The following is a 27,126-nucleotide window of genomic DNA, read 5'->3' as shown; positions in this document are numbered from 1 at the left end:
TTAAAAATAGAATATTTAGTGTCTCATTGGAAGCGTAGACTAAGATGAATGATCCCTGTTTGAATGTGAGGGTGCGTGTTCAGCCAGGATCGCAGAGGACATTCCACTGACCCTGTTAGAGGTTGGATTCCTGCTCTCAATTACTCTCCTGGGACGTCTTATACTCCAAGCTTAAAAGCTAGCCAAAAATTATAAAAACTTCTTGCAAAAATATTGTTGTAAGTCTAGTGACCTAATTTATAGCATGTTTTTGTTTGTTTCTCTTAAACAGACTTTCTTTATCACAGGCTTATTTTTCCTATAAAATTGGAAAGTTACGCTTAATCATTTTCACCATTTTTTTTCTTATAATGTTTTCCCAACCAGACAATTGAATGTCTCTAACACAATTTTTTTGTTACCTTGAAAAACAAGTTATTTGTGGAAAAACAGAGACCTATTCATTCTGTACATCCTTATACCCTGACTCAGATAAAGAATAAACTAGGAGTTCCAGTTGTGGCTCAGCGGAAACGAATCTGACTAGCCTCCACAAGGATGCAGGTTCAATCCCTGGCCTCGATCAGTGGGTTAAGGATCCAGCGTTGCTGTGAGCTGTGGTGTAGTTCACAGACGCGGCTGGGCTCCTGTGTTGTTGTGGCTGTGGCTGTGGCTGGCAGCTACAGTTCCCATTTGACCCCTAGCCTGGGAACCTCCATATGCTGAGGATGTGCCCCTAAAAAGACAAAAAAAAAAAAAAGAAAAAAAGAGAATAACCTAGAGAGCTAATTTAATAACAATTGTGATGTTAAGAGAGTAGCAGTCCCTTCTTTTATTCCTGTTTTTTTTTTAATCGGAAATATATCAGAAATATAGGATGAATTGATTTCCCCAGACAAATAATTTTTTTTTTATTTTTTTTTTCTGCTGTACAGCAGGGGGACCAAGTTATACATACATGTATACGTACTTTTTCCTCCCATTGTTGTGTTGCGATGTAAGTATCTAGACATAGTTCTCAATGCTACACAGCAGGATCTCATTGCTAATCCATTCCAAGAGCAATACTTCCCAGACAAATAATTTTGCAGTTGTTGTCTTGCTGATGTGTATTTAAAATCATATAAATCAAAAACATACCTTTGTTGCCTGCATTTATTCTTTCACATGAATAATTACTGAATACTGAAATTTCAAGGACTGATGTGTGCTAAGGATTCAGAAGTGAGTACAGAAGTTCCCGTGTGGTGCAGCAGAAATGAATCCACCTAGGAACCATGTGGTCGTGGGTTCGATCCCTGGCCTCGCTCAGTGGGTTAAGGATCTGACATTGCCGTGAGCTGTGGTGTAGGTCGCAGACGTGGCTCTGATCTGGCATTGCTGGTGTACGCCGGTAGCTACAGCTCCGATCAGACCCCTGGCCTGGGAACCTCCATATGCTGTGGGTGCACCCCTAAAGAAAGCAAAAAAAAAAAAAGTACATACAGATCATTGTATGCACAAGAAAATCTGAACTAATTATGTAACCAAGATATAAAATAAGTTAATAATATAAAGGATATTTGGCTCAGGCAGGATGGGATTACTTAGGTTGCGTGGATCTGTGAGGAGATGACCTTAATGCCATGAGCTGAGAGAGAAGGGGTCAACCATGTGATGACTTGGGGTGAGTGTTCAGGGGACCCTGAGGTGGAAAGAAGCATGGCGCAGAACAGAAAGGACAGTGTGTCTAAAATGTGTGTGTGAGGGGAAGCATGAGACAAAAACATAACACTTACTCATATAGGCCAGTAAGAGTATATACTCAATAGGCCTACTCCCAATGCTGTCCACCGAATTTTAAATGGGAGGTTGTCAAATTATCATTTTCTAACCACATTCAAGGAAAAAAAAGAAAATGAAGGAGTTCCCTGGTAGCACACTGGGTTAAGGATCCGGCATTGTCACTGCCGTGGCATGGGTTCGATCCTGGCCTGGGAACTTTTGCATGCTGTGAGCATGGCCTAAAAGAAAAAAAGAGAAGGAAGATGAATCAAGGAGGTAATAAACTTTCTAAAATAAAGTATACCTGCCTAGTTAGTGCCAGCCCTGGGCATAATGATCAATGTAATGTTTTTCCCATGGAGACCCTGGGAAGACCTAGAAAAGGGAGGCACCAATATAGTATCTGGTTTTGACATATTTCTAAGGGACAGAATGCCCCTTAAACACACATAAATAAAGTCACTCGCAAGTAAAACTTTCCTGTATAGAAGGTGACGCATAAAGCTCTATCCATAATTTACTGATGAATGTGACAATTTAGTCTTCTCTGTGAAAGCCCGTCTTGGTTTTCACATATCCCTTCAGCTGCAGCACCCCCTGCTCCAAGGCCACAGCCTTGGTGGCGCTGCCAGTCTGCAGTAAACTGGATGCAGGGTGGGAGGAAGCCTGGCCTTTCCGCTCGGGTAGGGGCTGCCCTTTTAGTCCTGGTTTGGACCTCAGTTGCACCCGTTCCCTCCAGCATGGTCCTTGTCTGCGCCTTCCCATCACCCTTTCTGTCTGGGACATTTCTCATCCTTTCTCCTTCACATTTTGAAATCAGATCACACACACCATTTAGGGAAATCATTCACGTAAAAGATCAGTTTAGGGCCGCCTGAAACACGTATGGAAGTCAAAAGAAAGAGACGTTTCTTTTTCTCCGCCTCAAGTAAAGGACGTTGGTCAATTTCATCAGCCGCGCCGTGGGAGTAATGAGTAGGTAAAAGTATTTCTTTTTTTCTTTTCTTTTTTTTTTTTTTGTCTTTTTGCCTTTTCTAGGGCCGCTCCTGCGGCATATGGAGGTCCCCAGGCTAGGGGTCGAATCAGAGCCGTAGCCACTGGCCTACGCCAGAGTCACAGCAATGTGGGATCTGAGCCGCCTCTGCGACCTACACCACAGCCAGATCCTTAACCCACTGAGCAAGGCCAGAGATCAAACCTGCAACCTTATGGTTCCTAGTCGGATTTGCTAACCACTGAGCCACGACAGGAACTCCGGTAAAGGTATTTCTATCAAAAATAACTTTTATTTCCTACTTTGGTGTTTGTAGAGTTTGTTTTTTTTAAATTCTTGAAATAAAGCAGTTTTACTGATCAAGAAAAAGAGAAATCACATATCATCAGGGCTATATGAATGAATCAGTGGAATAAACTCCATAACAGAAAATTAAGATTAACTCTGAATAAGTCTGATAGGATCTTGTAACTGGGAAGCAGTACTTAATACATTCTGTAAGTTACCATTTTCCATATGCAGCATTTTAGAATCCAGTGTATTAACCATTTAGTCAGTCACATAATACATTTTTCATTTGAACACTTCTGCCGTTTCCTTCATGTCTTTAAAAGTTTACTTCTAGTTCTTCTTTCCTGGAGAGATGCTGCTGCTGCTCGGCCTTTCAGGGGGTGGGGGGGAATGCGTACCTCACAAGGTCAGAAGGATGCTACGAGGGGGCCAAGGACTCTACAGTCTTGTAATGCCCTGAATAATCCTGCCGAGCTGAGCATCAGCTGCCCCAGATGCTGGAGGTGTGCCGATGAGAATGGCTGGGCTGAGTGCAAATGCTCCTCATCCAAGCTCTTCTTATTCCTCCTGTGACATCCCCCACACATTCCCATCCATGGAGCCCCACGCCCTCCCTCCACAGTGGAAAAACAGCTCACTTCTAAAGTGTGTCATTTTTATCCCTCTTGGGCACCTCCTTTTCTATGTTGTATTATGGATATTTGTCTATATGTCTTAAATCTCCCAGCTAGAGTATGAACTCTTTGAATACAGGCTTCTTAGTATAATATAAATTGGAAGCAAAAGGCATTCTGATAGGCACGGTACTTCTTTCTAAGCATTTACACATAAATGTATATGTAAATATAATATAAAATATAAAATAATATTTAAGTATATAAACACAATGTGGGTGGGGGTTGGGGTGCCAACCCCCTATGCAGTCAAAAACCTACATGTAACTTGACAGCTGACCCTCCCTTTCTGTGGTTGCACATTCGTGGATTCAGTCCAGCATGGATTCTACAGTACTGTGGCGGGGGGGGGGGGGGGGGGGGGGGGGGGGGGGGGAACACGTGTAAGTGGACCCGTGAGTGCAGTTCAAACTCACGTTGTTCAAGGGTCACTTGTCTGTAAATATACAAATTCAGTTTGAAGGTGCATGTTGAGTGTAAGCTTCATGTCTCATGAGCTACTTTTTAAATTACAGTTATGCTCTATTAGTCAGGTAAGCCTGTCTTAACAAGATACCCAGACTTGCTGGCTTAAACAACAGAAATTTATTTTCTCACGTTTCTACAAGCTAGACGTCCAAGACCAAGGTGCTAGCAGGTCGGTTGCTGGTGAGGCTGCCCTGTCTGGCTTGCAGATGACCACTTTCTTGCCATGTCCCTGCCTTTCCTCTGTGGACGTGCAAAACGAGAGAGCCCTGGTGTCTGTTTCTCCCGCCCCTTAAAGGTCATCTTGGATCAGGGCGTCAACGGTCATGACCTCATTCCACCTTCATTCCCTCTTCCTGTCTCGGAATCCTGTCATATGAGGGGTCAGCTTCTGTGTGGATTTGGGGGGGGGGGGGACATGGTTCAGTCCATAACACACACCAGATGCCTTCCTAAACCTGCATTCATTTTGACTGATTAGCATTCAAGGAAAAGTTATTCTTTTTTTTTGTCTTTTTTTTGCCATTTCTAGGGCCGCTCCCGCGGCATATGGAGGTTCCCAGGCTAGGGGTCCAGTCAGAGCTGTAGCTGCCAGCCTACGCCAGAGTCACAGCAACTCGGGATCCGAGCTGCATCTGCATCTTACACCACAGCTCATGGCAACGCCGGATCGTTAACCTGCTGAGCAAGGGCAGGGATTGAACCCGCAACCTCATGGTTCCTAGTCGGATTTGTTAACCACTGTGCCATAACGGGAACTCCAGGAAAAGTTATTCTAACGTGGAATCACTGACTTAGACCCGGTTGGAAATACTACTCTTACCTCTGTTGTGGTCCCCCCTTTTCTGATCTGTGTGACAGGTGTTTGTCTCCATATTCCATATGCCTGACTAGAGTAGAAGCTCTCTGAACACAGGTCTTTGTATGCTTCACTCCTCCACCCTTGTCTTAGGCTCTAATTAGCACTGACTGATGGTAATAATGGTATGTGATTGTTCATTTCTCCAATTCCCTAGTAGTTGAATTTTTAGGAAATTGCTTACGACATGGTATGCTTGTCTTTTTAATGGAATAAAAATTCAACATAAGGTCAAAATTTCATAAAAACATCAAGGCATTAATATCTATACTGAACATGAAATAGAACCATCTAAAGCTGCTTGAAAGGAGAATTGTGCTCTGGGCAACCTACCTGGCAAAAGTGGATGCTTTTCCCTTGGTATTATCTGTTGAGTGGTCATGGAAGATACTTTTTAAAAAGTAAGGGAACATTTGTTCCTTAATGCATCTTCCTTTGTATTTTTGGCCTATTTCAACATGAATAGAGCTCAGTGCCTCCTGTGAGGTGAGAATACCTGACTAATTTTAGAAACAGGCATTTAAAATACTTGGTGCTCCGATTGCAGATACCAACAAAAATTTATCATACGAAGGAAATGATTAAAATTAAGAGTTTAATCTAAAACACTGATTAAAAAGAAACATCCCTGGAGTTCCCGTCGAGGCTCAGCAGTTAGCAAACCTGACTGGTATCCATGAGGACATGGATTCGATCTCTGGCCTCACTCAGTGGGTGAAGGATCTGATGTTGCCGTGAGCTGTGGTGTAGGTCGCAGAGGCGGCTCGGATCTGGCATTGCTGTGGCTGTGGCATAGGCTGGTGGCTGTAGATCAGGTTAGACCCCTTGGCTGGGAACCTCCATATGCCACGGATGCAGCCCTAAAAAGCAAAAAAACAAAGAAAAGAAAAGAAAAAACTTAGACAGCAGAACCTGCATAAGTACTTCCAAACATACTCTTTTTACAGCAAGTTTTTAAAACATTTTAGCTTGTTCACAGATACTCGTATGATCACATAAAATAGAGTAATGAAGAAACACAGAGGGCTGGCCTGTGCCTTTCTTCATTATTGATGTTTCACAAATATTCTCGACTCTTGTTGCATATCCTTACTAAGGCATATACCCTTTGAGTAAATTTACCATCCTCTATACGCTGTACAGAGATTTCAAGAATCATTCCCTAGGCTCATATTTTCACGTATTTTCATGTTGTAAGAATAAACAGATTTGCCCCAAAGCACAGAACACCAAGGCTTTCCCAGGCATAGCCTAATTTTTAAAAATAAAATAAAACCTTAAAGGCCAGATAGAATTGCTTAGCCAATGTTATCGTACACATTCCCGAAAAGTGTTTCACAAACCTGGAAAAAAGACTGCAGTTTCAAAAAATGGGCATATAACCAAGCAGTAATTACTGTTGCAAGACATGGAATATTTGTGCTGTATCGCCTTTTCATTTTCTGCTGGTGAGTTTCACGGTCCTATGCGAGGGTTGGTTTGGCGACTGTAATGTAAAGGTCGCCATCTATTGAACAGAAGTAATTACTGCACTTAAGCTCTTGGTGAGAAAAGTATGAAATTACTGACGTCAGAAACATAGTTCCTTTCTATGCTGTGTTTTCACACACGAATTATTTCTTGGTTTAACTATGGGAATACTTGGGTTCTTTTCCAAAATTGAGCTGGTAAGACTACCATTTATGAAGATTTTTTTCATTAAAATGACTTCATAATAAGCAAAAATTGACGTTCATAGTCCAAATTATGCACTAAGTCCTTTAGAAATTTGTTCAGACCAGAAGGAGTTCCCGTTGTGCCTCAGCAGATTATGAACCTGACTAGTCTTCATGAAGACATGGGTTCCATCCCTGGCCTTGCTCAGTGGGTTAAGGATCCGGTGTTGACACAAGCTGTGGTGTAGGTTGCAGATGCGGCTCGGATCCTGTGTTGCTTTGGATTTGGTGTCAGCTGGCAGCTGCAGCTCCAGTTCAACCCCTAACCCTTGAACTTCCATATGCTGCACCTGTGGCCTAAAAAAAAAAGTCTATAAGGCCTTCTTAAAAGCCAAATAGTGAGTATTGAAAAAAGGAGGGCAGGATTGCCAAGACCCAGAATTAAAAGTTCTCAAGAAGCAAATCACACTCACCACACTTTGGATAGATTGGGGGAAATGTTAATGCATATATTTTTTGGAGCATGGGGTGCTGTGACAGCTTTCTCGAGACACATGGCATCTCCAGGGACTCTCAGTGGGTGGCTGTAACAGTGGGCATTCAGACAGAGTCATTTATATTTTCAAATAGGTAATTTGACTCTGCAGTATTGAATAATACATCTTTTTAATCTGAATTTGGAAAAATGCTTTTATCATATATTAATTCTTTTCATAATCTTAGCATTACATGACTACTATACAGTGGATTGTAACAGGTGATTTGTAAGTAGGCATTACACCTTAAAATCCTTATATGGGTATTTTTTATAGATGTAGTGTAAATAAATGCTCATTCATTACCGATCTAGCCTTCAGACCCTTTTCTACATTTTTTAGCACATGGAGGCTCCCAGGCCAGCGGTCTAACCTGATCTACAGCCGCCAGCCTACGCCAGAGCCACAGCAACATGGGATCCGAGCTGCGTCTGCAACCTACACCACAGCTCACGGCAACGCCGGATCATTAACCCACTGAGCAAGGGCAGGGACCGAACCCGCAACCTCATGGTTCCTAGTCGGATTCGTTAACCACTGCGCCACAACGGGAACTCCTACATTTTTCTCTAAAGAGACAAAGGAACTGTATAGCTAACTAAAGAGTTCATGTAATATTGAGACTGCACATTTAATAATGGGGAAATCCATTAGACAAAAGGCAAGAGCAGAGAAATGCATGAAAGTGAAGTTTGAAAGGTGCTGAAGAAAATGAGATATAACAACAAAGAGCAAATTCTTCTCCCAACACAAATACGTTCCAGTTCCTTCGAGATCTCCTTTCCTGTTTCCCTCTTTTCCTTGCTTCAGTAAATTGGAAAAGCTCCAAGAAAATCATTTCTTTGAGTCCGTTCTTTTTCTTTGCTCTCACACAAAGAAACCTCATCTGGGGTGGTATTGTCATGAGCTTCATGATCTTCTCACCTCTGATAGTCATTTCTGCTCCTCTGCGTGCAAATCAAGGACGCCCCCTACTTGCTGATTTTTAAATTCGCTTCGAGATGCCATGTCGATTACAGGTAAAATGAGCAAGCTCAAATCCTGTTTTTAGGCTGCTACAGAAACAAAGGCTGTTGAAGTTCATTAATAAATTTCGCTTGTGCTTAAGAGTGTCAGAAATTTCCAGCTGAGGTTCAATTGATTTAATCTTCCAGAAGGCAGAGCATGATGATAAGGGAGCATGCTCACCGGTGTTTGTCAGGAAGCCAGTGGGAAGGTACTCATTTTTCCTGACAGCCAGCAGTTTCCTGGGCTAAAGTGCATAGCGTTGCCATGCTGGTGAACCCCACAAGTACAGAATGCAGCTGTGATCCTGGTATATGGAACTTTCTGCTTAGCAGCATTATTCTGTGAAAGTGTGCTTTGTGGAAGAGTGAAAATACCAAGGACAATTTATTGTCAGTTTCCTCCTTTACCTGCTCTAACATGTGCATTTTAAGATTTCCGAATTTCTCGTATTGAAAACTTGCCATGTGGGGATGTACTAAGTCACTCTACTTGATTCTTTTGTGATATTTCAGTGGAGGGTGAGGAGGCATTGACCTTTGTAGTGAGAGACTTGAAGTTTTCCTACTGCAAAGGAAAGTTTCTGCATTCTTTTTTCAAGGTTAGCCTTTGTGAAGTACCTATATAGTGTGCATGTCATTCCATCACAATATGGATGAGCCAAATGAACATTTTGAAATTTTATTACTAATGGTACACTTTAACAGCCTGCCACCAGGCATAGCCGGTGAAGTAGTCCTAAAAATAGGTACGTGTATACGTAGGGTTAGAGCACAGAAAATGCAAGAAGAGAAGGCATATGCCATTGTGTCCTATACCAAGACCAAGTAAAAGGAGGAACCCACCCCAAAAGCTGAACTGTATGATTCCCGCTGTGTAAAATATCAACAGTGGTCACATTCACAGAAACAGAAAGTAGATTGGTGGTTACTAGGAGCTGGGGGAAGGAAAGTTGTTATTTAATGGGTATGGAGTTTCAGATTTGCAAGATGAAAAAGCTCTGAGGATCTGTCACAAAAGTGACTCTACTTGGTACTACTGAACTGTACACTTAAAAATGGTTAAGATTGGGAGTTCCCATTGTGGCTCAGTGGGCTAAGGACCCGACACTGTCTGTGTGAGGATGCAGGTTTGATCCCTGGCCTTGCTCAGTGGGTTTAGGATCCTGTGTTGCTGCAAACTACGGTGTAGGTCACAAATGTGACTCAGATCCAGTGTTGCTGCACCTGCAGCTCTGATTTGACCCCTGGCCTGGGAACTTCCATATGCCACAGGCTTGGCTATAAAAAGAAAAAAAAAATGGTTAAGATGGGGGTTTTTTTGTTTTAATTGAAGTGTAGTTGATTTGCAGTGTTGCATTAGTTTCAAGTGTACAGCAAAGTGATTCAGTTATATATGTATTTTTTTCAGATTTATTTCCATTAGAGTTAAGACAGCAAATTTTATGTTGTGTTTTTTACCACAATAAAAAGAAAACAAGGAATGCAAATTGTCGATTGAATTTAGCTACAGTGGGGCCAAAAATATGAGACCTTGGCAAGATTATGATTTTCGAGAGGTTGGGGAGTGAGCTCCCCTGGAGGCGATGAAGCAGGGCAGGTGAAGCAATGGAGGCTACATGAGTGAACCATTATTCCACAGGGTTTGGATGTTAAGGTGAATGGGAAAATAGAAGGGGATGGCAGTTTCGTTATTGTCATTTTGGGAGACACTGGTGTTTTGAATGGGGATGCAAAGCCTGCGGTGGAGAAGGAGAAATGGAAAATGTGAAAGAAATGGAGGCTGATTAAGTGAGGCCCTGAGACAAAGGGAGGAGCTGCGGTCCTCAGCATACAGGTGTTGCCAGAACTGGGGGATAGAGGGAGAGTGCCTCTTGCTGGTCCTGCAGGATGGCAGGTTGGTAAGTCAGTGAGATACGGTAACTAGGCAGATGGCTAACACAGGTCCCCACGGAAATGCATAGAAAGACCCAGTGCCGAGATGATGCAAAGAAAGGCACAATTACAGAGAGAGGTGATGCACAAATAGCTCTTAGTTCATTTTTCCTGAAAAAAGCAGGCCAAAAGGCTGCAAGCCCGGCTCTCCAGACATAACTGGAAAGGAGAACGTTTTCATTCTGCGCTCTGGTGAGACATGAACACTCACTCAAGTATCAGACAAAGCGCAACGTCTGGCTGCTGCAGACGTGCCATTAATCAGAGCTTCTCCCAACCCTCTGAAGAGTAAGTATTGGGGAATGACAGAATGAGAATAGATAATGATGTCTGGTCCATATGAAATGAGGTGGTTTAAGATTTCCTGGAGTCTGGTATTTCTAGATGTTGGCTAAGCAAAGTCATAGGTAATCAGTGTGTATAACACACGGAAAACTCCCGAGTGCCTTTGTTTGGAAAGTTGGAAATTTGGCTTTGAAAGGCATCTCCTGAGTTACATGAACTTTATTCTCAAATGGCATTCATTTTTCCAGTCAACGCAGTTCATGGCAGGGTTGGAAAACTCAACTTCTCCAACTCACTCTTTTTTCTTACCTGTCTTCGTTATAAATATATAAGTACTGCTTCTTTATAAGTATAGTTTCTTTTTTTCCTAGAACATTGACAATTATTTATATTTTAAAGGACATTTTATTTGTCTTTTTTTTTTTTTGCCTTTTCTAGGGCCACACCCGCGGCATATGGAGGTTCCCAGGCTAGGGGTCTAATCAGAGCTGTTGACACCAGCCTACACCACAGCCACAGCAACGCCAGATCCGAGCCGGGTCTGTGACCTGCACCACAGCTCACCGCAACGCCGGATCCTTAACCCACTAGGCAAGCCCAGGGATCGAACCTGGAACCTCATGGTTCCTAGTTGGATTCTATTCTGCTGCACCACACCAGGAACTCCTTAAAGGACATTTTAAAAAGATATTTTTGGAGTTCTAGTCATTTCTTTGAGGTTGATCGCATGTCAGTTGTTAAGCAGTAATATCTGTTTTACCGATTTGAGAAATGGTCTCTAAAAGGTGCAGATGTGTTCTGAGAAATATAAGTGTATTGTGAATGGGGTCCGTATTTGAAAACAATACATTTCTTTCAGGCATTTATCCAGCAAATACTTATTTGTGGTTTGCTCTGTGGTAAGCCCTTGGTTACACTCCGTTTACATCAGTAAACCCCATAATCCCTGACCCCACGGAGCTTCTAATCTAGGGAGGGAGTACAGGTTCAAACAAATAGCTACACAAACTGTATGATAACAATAATAATAACAGGTTATGTGAAGAAAAAGTATAGGGTGGTAGGAAAGCCGAAGACGTGGGCAGCCTTAAGGTGATTTGGGGAATCACGGAGGCCTCCCTGAGGAGGTAACATTTAAACTGAGGCCAGAAGGCTGCTTAATTAGCATCGCAAAGGTGTGGCAGAGAGGTAGGTATGGAAAGTGAGAACTAACTGGAAGAAGTTGGGCCTGTTTCACAAAGAGATCAAAGACCAGTTGGACTGGAGCAAGGCCAGCAGAGAGAAGGCTCTGTGAGAGAGGCTGGCGAGCAGGGAGCCCGGGGTCGCTGCTGTGCTTAGAGCAGCGCTGCAGTATGTAAACACCAGACAGGATCAGATCTGCGTTTTTCAGAGTTCCTCTGGTGGCTGTGTGGAGCTATCATTCTCCATGACAGGGGTCAGCAAGCCTTCTCTGTAAAAAGCCAGAGTAAATATACTAGATTTTGTGGGTCATACAGTCTGTTGCAGCTACTCAACTCTCCATGTTTTATGGAAGTGGCCATAGACAGATGTATAGGAACAGACCTGTTCTATAAAACCCATGGGTGTTGACATTTGAATTTCATGTAGTTTTTATGTGTTGTGAAATTCCCTTCCTTTTTCTTCTTCCCTCTCTTCCTCCCTCCCTCCCTCTCTCCCTTCCTTCTGTCCTTTCTTTCTCCCTTCCTTCCTTCCTTTTATTGACTTATTTTTCTTATTGGCCACCCTGTAGCATAGGGAGTTCCCAGGGGCCAGGGATTAGATCTGAGCTGCAGCTGGAGCAACGCTGGATCCCTAACCTACTGTGCTGGACCAGGGATCGAACCTGTGTCCCAGCACTCCAGAGTTGCCACAGATCCCGTTGTGCCACAGTGAGAACGCCTCCTTCTTTTCATTAAAATAAATAAATAAATAAAAATATGAAAACCATTCCTAGTTCTCAGGCCACACAAAACGGTAAGAGGCAGGCTGAATTTGACCTGAGAGCCATGATTTGCTGACCCCTGTTATAGCACAGCCATTTGTTATTCTTTCAAGTTCTTTTCACTCTACCTCTTAGTTGATGTTTTCTTTCTACCTTGACAGTTTTCATAAGTTGTCTACATTTTTTGCAACCCTCTGGTAAACGTATGACCAATGCTAAATAAAAAAAAAATATATATATAGGAATATGATCTCTTCTTTTCTGTTTCTCTAATCTTAGTGTTACGTTTTCTATTTGAAAATCAGTATACCATGACTGGCCCATTCTATTTTTTATCCTCAGCCTTTTTCAAAACTAAGGGTAATTTTGTATTTTTCCTATTAATTTTCTTCCCAAAATGTTACATGTGGTTGCTTTCTTCTTTCAAACCTCACACTGAATTTTTCATCTTTTTTTAACTTGGTAATAGTTATAAAATTTACTTCTAGCATTCAAAAGAAAAAATGGTAGCAACATCAGAAGAACAAAGTGAAAAACATTCAAACACAGCTGCATGCGAACATTTGCTGTGTGACTGGTTAAAACACTTTGTTTACATCAAGATAAACAACATCCGTATAATTACAGATCTGCAAATACAATATCCTGACTCGAAAGGAAATTCTGCATTGCTTTGGTATAGTGCACTGTTCAGCCCCCACAAGATGCTGGAAAGCATCGTTAGTCCCAGTAGGACAGACAGACTTGCTTCATATTCCATCTGACCCTTACTGGGTATGTGATACTGGGCAACTTGGTAAACTTCTCGGAGCTGAAGTTTCCCTAAAGTATGCAAAATACATAGTCAGTGGTGGAAATTCCCATCCACTTTTCTTCCCTTGTAAGCACAATCTTTTATCCCTTGGAAGTTGACATGTTAAAAAAAAAAAAATTGGGGGGGCGGAAACAGCTTGTGTTTAGTGGTGGGAGGGTGTTGGTGTTGGTTTTAACCTCGTGCAGGTATGAAGTTTGAAGGAAAAAAAAACAAAAACAAAAAAAACTAGCAGTATTCCAGAATGGAACCAATGTACTTTTGGGTAGTGTATATGATACATGTCTATACTTTTCATTAATATTTTCTCTGCCTTGTTTATTTTACTTAAAAACTCAGGTTTGACAGTTCCCTGGAAGACCTCCCCAAGAGTGGACCTCACCCACCTGCAGTTTCTCAGGTTTTATATCTTGGTAGCCAAGTAGCCACACTTTCTAAAGTAACTACATATTCTAGGTAGAGTCTTTTTTCTCTTGGTATGTCTAAACGTTAATGCTGGTGGTGAAATTAAGTACTGACGCTGTTTGACTAAAAAGGAAAAAGTGATCATAGGTTGCAGAACTGACATCACTAACAATAGACAAGAATGCTTGGCACTTGGCCCTGGAACACTGCTTTACACCACTTTCATAGTTCTCATTTTTGTTTAGATCTTAAGTTCTAACTTAGAGTCAGGAAATCTGTGCCTTTTATTTATTCGCTGTGACGTGGAGAGTCAGCTTTCTTGAGTTTCTCCCGGGTCGACCTTACTGAGTCAGAGCAGTCACCTCCGAAAAAAGGAGTGATGGAGAGGATAGACGTGTTCTAAAGGTATTCAGGTTAACTCTTCCTATAAGATTTTGTGGACTCCGCGATACTCGGTTCTTTTATGTTATTACTTGTGATGTAATGTGATGAAAGAAATTCATCACAGTTTCCTTTTCTTCTTACAGGAGAAAGATGATTTAGGTGATTTATTTGTTTTGTTATTTTTTAGCTGACTCTTTATAGACTTAAGTTTCTTGTTAGTTGCTGTTTCCCTCAAAGAGTAGCCATTGCCTTAAAGATGCGGAGTAATTAAGACACTCAAAGTTGAATCACTTGGTAACTTTATTCTTTTACTTTGCATGACACTCATATTTCCCTGCGCTGCCACTGATAGCATCTCTCATTGCTCTTTCTCAGCTCCCCTTCTCTTTTTTCACCGTTCATAACAGTTGTTAAAACATAGTCATGTAGTTCAATTAAATTATAGACTTACCAAAAAAATTACACTTAAACAGTTGTGTGTGTTTGTATCCATATATATAATGCCTTGCCACTGTCTTTAAAATTTGTCTTCTAAGGGTCTGTAAAATTATAGCGAGTGGAATTAGGAACGCTGGATTATCAAGTTCTTCTGAAAGGGAGAAGAGAGACCTGTGTTATTCCTCACAGTTGAGACGTCGAGCTCTCATTAGCTCGGACTGAGTTTGGTACATGATTGCTCCGTGTTGGAGGTGGCCCTTGTCACCGCATTTTGGGAAAAGCGATCACAGGAGAGAGAGGATATTCATTAAGAACTTACACTCGCCAATGAAGACGCCAGACGCAGGTTTCACCCTGTGCATTTTAGACTTTCTTTTTATGTAACGAAAAAGAAAGTCTTGATTCCAATTTGAAAACCAACTTTCAAAGTAATTACATTCCTAATGGTGGAATGTTAATTTCTGACCAGGTGTGTTTGACCTTTTCTAAAAGACCAGAAGAAACAAATTCCTAAGTAATAAGAATTCTGAAGATGGAATTTCATACCAGCATTTTTTGAATCTTTAAAAAACTAACTGGAGTTCCCATGGTGGCTCAGCGGCAATAAACCCGACTGGTATCCATGAGGTTGCAGGTTCGATCCCTGACCTCATTCAGTGGGTTAAGGATTCTTAAGGATTCGGCGTTGCAGTGAGCTGTAATAGAGATTACAGATAATGGCTCAGATCCTGAGTTGCATAGGCTGCCAGCTGCAGCTCTGATTTGACCCCTAGCCTGGCAACTTCCATACGCCACAGGTACAGCCCTAAAAAGCCAAAAAAACAAACAAACAAACAAACAAAAAAAACCCAAAGCATCAGCAGAGAAGGTGATGTTTTGGTCATATCACTGGAACTACAGTTTATTTTACAAAGGTGCTTGCCCTCCTCCCCAAGTAGCTTTACTCTCAATATTTTAAAGTTATTTCTTTTCCATATTAATATGAATTGCTGCCTCTGCACAGGCAGCTGGTTATACCTGCTTCTCTGGAAAACACAAGTCTCATTAAAATGTCAGGCTCTGGGTGTATATCATCTCTAAGGAAAAACTGTTCATAGAGAGACTTTTTGGAAAAAAGTGACATAAGTTTCCTTCTTTCTCGGCTTATGGAAATTCACCCTTCACACTTGGATTTATTTTCTCCTTGGTTGTTGACAAATCCGTCTTCAAATGTGTGTTGTTATATGATACTGATTTCCTTTTAAATGAGATTAGAGACAGTGAACTTAAATACATGTTCAGAAAATCAGTTTTACGGAGGATTATATATCAGATTTTAATCTGAGCAGAAGCACAGCCGCAGTAAATACCTGACTCGAGCTCCTTTTACCCTCGTGACCTGTCACACCTTTATAAAGTATTGATATTGCATGGTTGCTCTCTTAGCTTTATTATGCTACCTGTTCTCACCTTCCTTTTTGTGCCTGTCCTCTGTTTTTCTTCCTCCACCGATCAATGAAAGCAGCTCCACCAGAAATGTGGCGACAAGTTCTTTGGAAGGTTCTCGAACCTTGTCGACCTTGTCTTCTCCCACTAGATATAGTGCTGCAGTTCTGAGCAGTGCAGCCGCTACTGTGTCTGCTGTTCTTGCGACAAAAACCAGGTAGAGCTACATGTCCATTGTGAGTCTGATGTCAACCCAGCGCTTCTCACTGTCTTACAGATCACGTCTGAGAAAACATACCCGTTTGAAACAGCCCTAGTATGAGCCCTTAACTGTGTTGGGGACATTTCATCTAGCTTGTGGACACATCCCCGCAATGTTTATTACTGACTTTTCCTCAAAGCACGCTTTTATCTCTTTGCATTACCACCCTTCATCTGAGATACCTCTCAGTTGCGTGGATTGTTGCATGTTGTGTGCCTACTGACTTGTGGGTTTTTCTCATTTTCAATTTTTATATCTGGAACAGTATCGGGTGTAAGTAGGTATTGTAAGTGTGTGTTGGTTTCATCTTCGCCCACAAACTGATTCTGTTTGAAGGTGATCTAAAGCCTCTTCTAACACCCTTTCCTCCCATACAAAGAATCAAACCTTTTTGTTGTGGTGGGGTTTTGTTTTTATGTAATTTCTAGTAGTTTTCAGAGCTCTAACTGCAAAGGATTACCTTGGTCAATTTTGTGCAAGTTTAACCAATTCTGTATTAATGAGTAGTAGACTCTTCATCCTCTTTCTGTTACTTTGTTTTGTCTGTCTCTGTCTCCATCTCTATTTCTCTCTCTCTCTCTCTGGAAACGTTTCAAATCATTAAAGTAAAAACTGCATACTTTCTGCTACTGGTAGTGTGATTTTTCCACTTAAAACTCTTTCTAAATGCCCACCAGGCTCTCCAGTCCTGAACAATATCGCTCACTCCTGGATGCACTTTGCATCAGCCCTGTTTCCAAGCCTTTAGCTTTTTCGTATCTCCAGCCCTCGAGGAAATCAACTGGCTCTGTCCGTGTTAAGAAAACCAGGTACTGGGGGGAGCAGCTGTCAGAAGGGGTGGTTTGCTGTGAAAGGTTCTGCTTTCTCTAACACTGAACCACCATAGTAACACAGCCCAGGTGAGAAATCCTCAAGCTGATGTCTGATCAGTTTTAAATTCACTAATCTCAATGCAATGATAATGCACAAGCATGTTTTTTTATAATTATTAACTTGCCTTTTAATATTTTGTGACATCTTTTATTAGCACACTTGATGTTTGGTATGAAATTATGAGTACTTGGGTAGGTATTTAATTGACAGTAGAACCTTTTTTTATTGCATGGATGTAGCTATACGAGAAGAGTTAAATGTTTAGTAAGACATACCGTTATACCTTTTGAAGAAAATGAAAAAGATAACAATTGGTTTTGATTGGCAGCTATCTTTTTTTATTAAAGTATAGTTGATTTACAATGTTGTGCCAATTCCTGCTGTACAGTGAAGTGACCCAGTTATTTATATATATATATTATTTTCCATCACGATCTATCCCGGGAGATTGGATATAGCTCCCTGTGCTGGACCTCATTGCTTATCCATTATAAATGTAATAGTTTGTATCTGTTAACCCCAAACTCCCTCATCCCACTCCCTCCCCCCTCCCCCTTGACCACCACAAGTCTATTCTCTATGTCTGTGAGTCTGTTTCTGTTTTGTAGGTAGGTTCATTTGTGCCATACTTTAGATTCCACATATAAGTGATATCATACAGTATCTGTCTTTCACCTTCAGACTTACTTCACTTAGTATGATAATCTCTAGTCGCATCCATGTTGTTGCAAATGGCGTTATTTTGTTCTTTTTTACGGCTGAGTAGTTTTCCCTTGTGTATATGTACCATATCTTCTCAATCCATTCATCTGTCAGGGACATTTAGGTTGTTTCCATGTCTTGGCTATTGTGAAGAGTGCCGCAGTGAACACAGGGGCTCACGTATCTTTTGAATGAAAGTTTTGTCCAAACATAGGCCCAGGAGTGGGATTGCTGGATCATACGGTACTTCCAAATTTAAGAATAAATAAATACTGTTCTCCATAGTGGTTGTACCAATTTAATTCCTGCCATCCTTCTACCTTCCCAGTGTAGAAGGGTTCTCTTCTCCGTACCATCTCTGGCTTTTGTTAATTCCGATTGGCTACTACCTTATAGTTCTTAGAGAGAAGGTTTTACTTAGGCCAACAACTTAATTTTCACTGTATCTGGGAAATACTGAAATGCAAAAATGAATTTTTCTCCTAAGACTTAACAATTGTGCTCAAAATTATTAGTATAATATAAAAATAAAAATATCCCAAGTGTTTACTAAAGGTATAATCTTAATGAAAGACTAGTTTTTTTCTGACAGAACATAAAATTAATGGCAACATGTACAACTATGATTATAATTAGTAAAAGCCCGATATGACACATACTGCCTCCGGATCATGTATTTGTGTCCTACCAACTTTTATGGATGCTCCTGAACTCTTAATTACTAGCATACTTCAGAGATGTTAGAGTTTAGTTCTAAACCAGTGTGACAAAGGAAATAATACAATAAAATGAGTCACACATTTTTTGGTTTCCTGGTGCATATAAAAGCTATGTTTACACTGTATTTTGTTATGTGTGCAATAGTGTATGTTTAAAAAAATTAACATATATACCTTAATTTAAAAAAATACTTAATTGCTTTAAAATGTTAACCATTGGAGTACCCGTCGTGGCTCAGCAGAAACGAATCCAACCAGTATCCATGAGGATGTGGGTTCAATCCCTGGCCTCATTCAGTGGGTTAAGGATCTGGCGTTGCCACGAGCTGTAGTGTAGGTCACAGCTGCGGCTCAGATCCTGAGTTGCTGTGGCTCTGGTGTAGGCCGGCAGCTGTTGCTCCGATCCGACCCCTAGCCTAGGAACTTCCACATGCTGTTGGTGCGACCCTAAAAAGACAAAAAAAAAAAAAAAAAAAAGCTAACAATCATCATCGTAGCCTTCAGCAAGTCATAATGTTTTTGCAGTAGTCACGTCAAAGATCACTGATCACAGAGGACAATAACAAATTAATAATAATGAAAAGGTTTGAAATATTGTGAGAATTACCACACTATGACACAGACACACAAAATAAGCAGCACATCCTTTTGGTGAAGTGGTGCCAATAGACTTGCTGGATGCAGGGTTGCCACAAACCTTCAATTTGTAAAAATGAGGCAATACGTGCAAAGCACAGTTACGTAAAGAGCAATAAAATGAGAAACAAGGTGTGCCTGTGTAATTCTGGATAAGTTTTAAGGAAGGTGTTTAAACGGGGGGATAAGACATCATTGTATATTTTGCTCTATGAAAAAGATAACACCTGAAATTAGTTTATATTTGTGGAATTGTGACTCTTAAATGAGCAAAATTACTACATTGGCAGGGCTACGTCTGTACAAAGACAGGTTATGGACTATACTTGGGATAAAGGTTCCTTTTGAGAACCTGATGGAATGCTCCAAATCCTCTCTGCAGAAAAGCCCCTCAAGCTTTTTGTTTGTGTGTTTAGCTAAATGGCCTGTGGTATGTTTTGATTGGCATCGAATGGAGATAGGGAGGGACAGACTGGGAGTGTGGGGTTGGCATATACAAACTGTAGTGTATGGAACGACTGGTCCACAGGGAACTCTACCCAATATTCTGTGATAATCTACATGGGAAAAGAATCTGAAAAAGAATGGATGTTTGTATACGTGCAAAAAAAAAAAATCATTTAAAAATTCTTACATTTTCTTTAAAAATAAAGAAATAAATGAAATTAAGTTAAAACAAAAAAAAATGGTGATGGGGTGGAGAAAAATACTGGCTCTGAGAAAATATCCCCTTTCTCCATTAGTGCTGTGTTCATTCAGCTTCTAGCTTTATATTCCAGTAAGTTACTTTGTTCTCGCTGTTTTAATAGGAAAAGAACACCACAAAAATCCTTGCATACCTCGTTTGATTGGAGAATTTTAATGGTTTTCATTTTTCATTGTAAACCTGAGGACACTTTTATAACTTTTTATAAGTAATTGTTACGTATAAGGCAGTTTATCTTTAAGCAGGGGAAGTTACTCTAAAAGAAATGAATCCTGGATAGTTTTTCCTTCAAGTCAGGCATCTTATTATTTAAATAAACCTTTCGTTTAAAAAAAACCAAAGGTATGCCTGCAGTTATGCACTGATGGAATATTTATCCATGGACCCACTTCTAGAGCAAGTGTTAATAGTCATTTTTGTTACTTTTTATTAACAGCAGTGGGCACAAACTAAATAGCTTTTGATTCTAGGGGAAGGAAAATGGTTCCCTACAAGGTAAGCTAGTCGGCATTCTGCAACGCAGGAATTCAGGGTTTCAGGAGGAGTCTTTTTGACCTCAGTGAGAAGAGTACCAAAAAGAGCAGTTGGGATAATGTCAGAGGTATTTTCTCTCTAATTTTTACTTTTGTATGACAGTAATCTTTAAAATTGTAATAAAGTGTGGGAGTTCCCGTTGTGGCTCAGTGGTTAGCAAACCCGACTAGCATCCACGAGGACACGGTTCGATCCCTGGCCTTACTCAACGGGTTAAGGATCTGGTGTTGCTGTGGTGTAGGTCGCAGAAGCAGCTCATATCCTGCATTGCTATCATTCGGGCATAGGAGCTCCGTTTTGACTCCTAGCCTGGGAACCTCCATATGCCATTGGTGCAGCCCTAAAAGACAAAAAGACAAAAATAATAATAAAGTGTGGTGTAATGCCAGACTTGTATCTTTCCATTATAGTATATTTAGCATGTTGAATTTTGATACAGAAAATCTAAGTTAAGGAGTTTTGCTTAAGAACATACAAAAATTTTCTTGTAAACAGAATTCTGGAAAGAAGGAGATTGATGACTGTTTTATAGGTCTAAGTCCTTTTAGAGAGTTCTGACAGAAGAATTCTGTTAAAATTAAAAGTTGATTGTAATTATGACCTTCCAGAAGTATCCCTCTCCTCCCATTTCAGAATCTGTGTATTAGTATATAAATTTTGGTAAGTCTACCTAAACACCCATCGTGGCCCAGTGGTTAACAAATCCAACTAGGAACCATGAGGTTGTGGGTTCAATCCCTGGCCTCACTCAGTGGGTTAAGAATCCGGCGTTGCCATGAGCTGTGGTGTAAGTTGCAGATGCAGCTCGGATCCCGTGTTGCTGTGGCTCTGGCGTAGGCCAGTGGCTACGGCTCCGATTAGACCCCTAGCCTGGGAACCTCCATATGCCGCAGAAGCAGCCCTAGACATGGCAAAAAAGACAAAAATAAATAAATAAATATTGATAAGCATGTCATGTACACTTGGCTTTAAAATTTTTTTAAACATGTAATTAGAATAAAAGTTACCTCCAGTTATTCTTTGAACAGAGATTTTCCTTTGAAAATAGAGTTGACATTTCCAGCTATTCCCAGTCTGCAGCTGAAAATGTATTTGTTGTCATAGTGAAAGAAATATGGAGAAAGAGTGTAAACTCAAGAGGAATCAGGTTGCTGACACTGGACATTAACGTTTCTTCCTTTTTCTTTTGTCTCATTAGCTCAGTCTTAAAAAGAAACCTTTGCTCCCTCAGGATGTTTTTCTCCATTTTCAGTTTTTGAAATATGCATCAGTATCTTTGCTCTTCTTGAGATGGAAGTCATATTAGCATTTCTTGTCAGTACTAGTTTATTTGGCAGACTAGCAAAAATGACTGTATTTGATTCTCAGCTTCTGTGGTAGTAGCCACTGATATTTACGGATTGGCTCTGCTTTCAAATCTTTTAGAAAGCATTTTAGTTTTTGTTTAGAATTTAGGTATACCTTAAAAAGTTTAAATTTAGAAAAAATGCATATGAGTCAAGATTTCATAAATAAGGTGCCCATCTAATTTAAGTATTCTTGACATAGTATATTAATAAATTAGTGATTTTTTTTTTTTTGGCTGTGCATATGGCATGTGAAAGTCCCTGGGCCAGGGATCAAACCCAATCCATAGTAGTAACCCCAACTTCAGCAGTGACAAGGCAGAGTTCTTAACAACTAGGCTGTATGGAACTCCTCTTAGAGATTACTGATAACATTTTCCCCAAATATGAAATTATTTAGCCAATGACTTTATTAATTTTTGATTCTTTAATACCTGATACCTAATTTTATTATTTTCTTTAAGTAATAGCTAATAGTTAAAAATAGGAAAAAAGGGATACTGGATTTTTACAGATCTAGGCATCATATATTCCAATTTGTGATTGTCTAGATAAAACTTTATCTTCTCTTGTTGCTGCCTTAAAGACTTTAAGTCAATAGAGATCTATTTCCCAAGATATTATTTAACTCTTCTGATCAGTCCTGAAAATAAAAATAAGTGGAAGGCCTTTCTTGCTTATAGCTTAGGTTTTTATAAGTTCTTTATAATCTACTGCACAGTCTTTGTATCTGAAGAGTATCATTTAAGATTTAAACATCTTAGGCCTTTGTGGAGAGACTATATACAAGACTCTGTTCAAAAGATACAATAAAAAATGAAAATTCTTTTTGCTTATGAGACATAGTCCATGGGAATTTTAAGAAATATTGTGTTATTTAAAATTGACTTGAGGAAGCAAGATTGTATCTGGTCTCAAAATCCTGGATCAGAGCTCTCTATGAACTGTATTCAGAAGCAGAATTATTAGTACAGATGAAGGGTGTTTACTTAGTACATGTGCTAATCTCTGGATGTCTGAGTTAGGTACTATATAGTGTTTCTCCAGCGTATACCCTGTGCTCAACACTGTACTCAGTCCTTTACGTGTGTTACCTGTAGTATTTCATTGTATTTCTTTTCTGTTTTTGGGGGGGCCACACCTGCAGCATGCCAAATTTCCTGGGCCAGGGATTGAACCTGCACCACGGCAATGACAAAGCCAGGTCCTTAACCTGCTTAGCCACCAGGGAATTCCTATCTCATTGTATTTCATCCCCTCCTAACAATAGCCTTGGAATAAAGATAGTATTTTTTAAAAATGAAATATAGTTGTTTTACCGTGTTTCAAGTATACAGCAAAATTATTCACACACACACACAGATATATATTTTTTTCAGATTCTTTTACATTATAGGCTATTACATAATATGGAATATAATTCCCTGTTCTATACAGTTGGTCTTTATTTACCTGTTTTATATATAGTAGTGTGCATATATTAATCCCAAATTTCTAGTTTACCCCTTTCTTTTCCCCTTTGATAACCATATGATTTTTTTTCTATGTCTGTGAGTCTGTTTCTCTTTTGTAAATAAGTTCATTTGTATCATTTTTTAGATTCAGGTTATTAAATGTTAAATGATGATTTGGGTTTTATTATTTTCAGATTATATATTTTTTTCATCTGTAATTTTTAGCATTGCTTGGTCATAAGTTTTCTTCTCAATTTGTGACCATATGGATTTTTTTTTTCCAATCCTCATGAGTAATTCCTAGAATTAAAATGATCTGTACTTCTGTATTACTTTCAAAAAGGATTTGCAGCGTGTAAAAATATTGAAAATAAGTTTTTATTATTTGAATAAATTAATTACCCTTCTCATATATTAAGCTTTTATTCTGTGTCCTAAAGTATACTAATCACTTTGTACGTGATTTTCTTGTTTATGTCTCTGAAACTGTTATGAGAAAAGTATTATCCCCATTTAAAAGGTAGGTAACAGGCTTAGAGAAGTAAAATTATCTGTTTGTCACAAATCTTTTAAAAGTAAATCTTAAACTCTGTTCCCATTAATATTATTTATTGTGTCATCTTTATTGTTTGTTGCGTTCAGCTCTGCCATTAAACAATCTTTTGCTTTTTTTATTTATGATAAAGATTATTAAAGTACTTGATTTTTTTCATTGTATAGTATGTTTTAACATCAAACAGGTTTTAGTTTTTCATTAAACCAATTAGAAATGATGAACGAAGGTAGGTGATGGCTCCACTAGACTTGAATTTGAAGGAACAACATTTCAAGAAAATTAAAATAGGTCCAGGATGATTTTTCCAAACTATTTAGTGTTAAGAGGTGCCCAGAACACCCCCAGGTTTGATGACTCGCTAGAGGACAGAACTCAGTCTATCACAGTGCTCATGACTCAGTTATTACTGTGAAAAAAATACACAACAAAATCAGCAAGGGGAAAGGTGCATGAGACCAAGTCCAGGAGAAAGGAGGCTCAGGTTTCCCAAAGTCGCCTTCCAGGGAAGTCACACAAAATGTATAGATCCTGACACCAGTAAGTTAAGATGTGCAAAGTGTCGCCTACCTGAGAAGCTCTGTAGAAACTAGTTATCTAAGACAGGTTTAATTCAGGCTCATTATGTAGGTGAGCTGTGCGGTGCCTCCTTCATTCCAAAACTCCTGACTCTCAGAAGGAAAGCAGGTGTTTATCACAAGCCACATTGTTTATATCGTTTAGGTGCAATGAGCCACGCTTTCTTTTTTAGAGAGACTTTTATATGACTGTAGCAAACTGTTTAACCAACCAGCTTCCAAAAATGCCAAAGGGCAGCCTTGCAGCAGGCCTTCCCAAGGATAGGCAGCCTCAGCCCTGCTCGGTTAGGTCTTGACCGGGGTTCAAGAGGCTTTGGGGAAATTATTCTTGGTCATTTCATTGCAGAGTGGGCATGATTGCATTCAAATTTTCATTGGAATAATCTCAGCCTATACAATATAATTAAGCAAGCTCAACCTATACTTTATAATTTACAGTATATAATAAATAGTAAATTATAGCATAATTTATTTTACTGAAGTCATTAAAATAGTATCCTATCTTTATGACCTATTCCTCCAGCTATTGATTTTAGCTGTTGAAAGAACTGAGTTTCTATGCATGGAATCATTTAGCAACAAGTACCTCAATTTCTTTTGAAAAGTCAGTGGGATGTGTTATTGTTGTCACTGCTGTTGTTGTTATTATTATGCTGCACTTAGAGAAACTGCTGTCATGTTGCATCATTCCAATAACAAATGACTGGGGAAGTTAGCTTGTGGCCCAGTCGGTTAAGGATCTGCCATTGTCACAGCATTGGCTTGGGTTGCTGCTGTAGCATGAATTCCATCCCTAGCCCAGGATCTTCCACATGCTGGGGGCACAACCAAAAAATAAATAAATAAAACATTTGGAGTTCCCTGGTAGCATAGCTGGTTAAGTATCTGGTGTTGTCACTCCAGTGGCTCAGGTCATTGCTCTGGCATGGGTTCGAGCCCTGGCTAGGGAACTTCCACGTGCTGCAGGTGCGGCCAAAAAAAAAAAAAAATGACCAGGATAATAAAAGGCTTATGATCTTCTGAACCACTGGAACCAGCACAGATAAGACCTCTTATTAGGCAAATAACTCTGATTTAGAGAGGACAATGGCAACTAGTTTCTTGTTCTCCTGTATTGTGAGCACAGGGCACTGGCTGTTGTATTAGGCTATGATGCCGTCTCTTGGTTACCACCGTGTAACACAAGGTCCGGCATTAGTAGATGCTTATGTATTTATTGAATGAGTATGTGTGTGAAAAAGCGTGACTGGTGTGATGTCAGAGAAACTTGGTTCATAAAATACCAGAAGAATGTGGGAAAGAGGAAAGCAATACCTGTGCCATTTCATAGAGATTATTAGGGATTCTCCAGTAATTAATTATTTTAATCTAGAAACCTCTTCTGAAATGTTGAGCTTCTCTTTTAAGAGGATTGACTGTACCAGTTTTTCAGTGTCTAATTTCTCATGGTAGACCCTTTAAAGAGAATTTCCAAAGTATTGAACAGATGCAATCTGACTCCTTTTTTTTTTTTTTTTAACTCTTTTAAAGAGAAACTGCCCCTTGGTGATGGTATTAGAATTTTTCTTTTTTAAAGATTACTAATTAATTTTTGGTTTAATTAATATTTTTGTTTTCCTTGGAGATTTACTAAACAGAGAAAAGAGCGACTCATTGCTAAGTTAGATTGCCACCACGTCACCAAAAAACGTCTCCTTATTTTCCCTCCAGCAGCACCCAAGAGGCTTCCCAGCCATCAGCTCCATCAGCAGTGGGAGCTCAGAGCACAGCCGAGAGACCAGGAAGCCCAGCCTTTGCCAGACCCGGGGTAGCGGGACTCACCACAGCTGCTGCCTTCAAGCCAGGAGGGTCCCCCAGCGGGATTAAGTCACCAAGCTGGCAACGGCCCAACCAAGCAGGTACACCAAAGAAACCTCTTGCCTTTTGCGTTTCTCAAGTGTCGTTATGAAAAAGTGTTCTGGGATATGTGGTAGAATTCACTGGTGAAACCCATGCTCAACCAGGATTTACGAAGGACTGCGAAAAGTCGTTCCAGCTACTTTTCTCTCTGAAGTGTCTCAAACATTCTCTGTGTGTCTTTGATAAAATTGCCACTCGCTACTCATAATTATAGAATTGGGCATTTCCTGGCTTCCCAGATTACTCAGGAAGCATGGGGTGTAAATTTGGGGTCTTACTAACGAACTATTTTGTTGGAAGGTCAGGGGTGGAAGTACAGCATTTTGGTTTTGATTGTATATACAAAACAACAACAACAGCAAGAAGCATCTGTTGCCATCAGTTGTTGCAGAAAGGGTCTCTCTTACTTGTTGTCCACTGAAGATTTACCAGCAGAAGCAGAGGAAGAACACACAGGCTGTACTAGAAAGAAAACGTTGAGTGGTAGGATGGAACAACTTGGGCTCAGTCTGGAAATCTGAGTTTTCATTCCCTTCTACAGATAAATAGCGTTAAATAAAGTCACTTAACCTTGACCCTCAGTTTTTTGATCTGCAAAGTGGAACGAAACTAAATGTTTCTCCCAGCGCGAATCAAGGTCACGATTATGATGGCACCTCTCTCAGCAGGAGGATGGGACCGTTTAGTATTGCTGACCCCACCCTCAGCCTCCATCTCTTCTCATGCTTTGCACTCTCCCTGGATGATCTGTTATCCAGATTCCTTTTTCTACCCAGCCACTGATAATTTACAGTGGCTTTACAATCCACTCTCCCCTGAATTCTGTAACCTCAAACTTGTTGAGTTGCGTGCTGTTTCCACGTGGCACCTCAAATGCAGCGTGTCCAAAAACATTATCACTCATCCCTGGGGATGGTAGAGTCCAAAGCTAGACTGTAAGCTTGAGACCCCCACCTCCACAGTGTGTCCTCAGGTCCTCCCGGTAACTCATACCTGGTGATTCCACATCTTACTGTTT

General features: G+C 40.2%; 1 protein-coding gene across 8 annotated transcripts in view; it reads left to right on the top strand.

The window, feature by feature from the left end:
• PDLIM5 (PDZ and LIM domain 5) overlaps nucleotides 1–27,126 on the top strand; it is a 213,389-nt gene that overhangs the window by 140,892 nt on the left and 45,371 nt on the right. For 5 of the 8 annotated variants that reach the window (XM_047799383.1, XM_047799388.1, XM_047799387.1 and 2 more), the window contains one exon: nucleotides 25,920–26,107. In XM_047799383.1, the coding sequence (XP_047655339.1) occupies nucleotides 25,920–26,107 (188 nt within the window). Of the gene's footprint in view, nucleotides 1–13,533; nucleotides 13,651–15,727; nucleotides 16,064–16,785; nucleotides 16,918–25,919; nucleotides 26,108–27,126 lie in introns of those variants that run through there. The other 3 variants (XM_047799393.1, XM_047799389.1, XM_047799386.1) reach the window with 3 other exon arrangements.

The sequence above is a fragment of the Phacochoerus africanus genome, chromosome 10 (genome assembly GCF_016906955.1).
Source record: "Phacochoerus africanus isolate WHEZ1 chromosome 10, ROS_Pafr_v1, whole genome shotgun sequence".
Lineage (NCBI taxonomy): Eukaryota > Metazoa > Chordata > Mammalia > Artiodactyla > Suidae > Phacochoerus > Phacochoerus africanus.
This window is presented reverse-complemented; position numbering and strand designations above follow the sequence as displayed.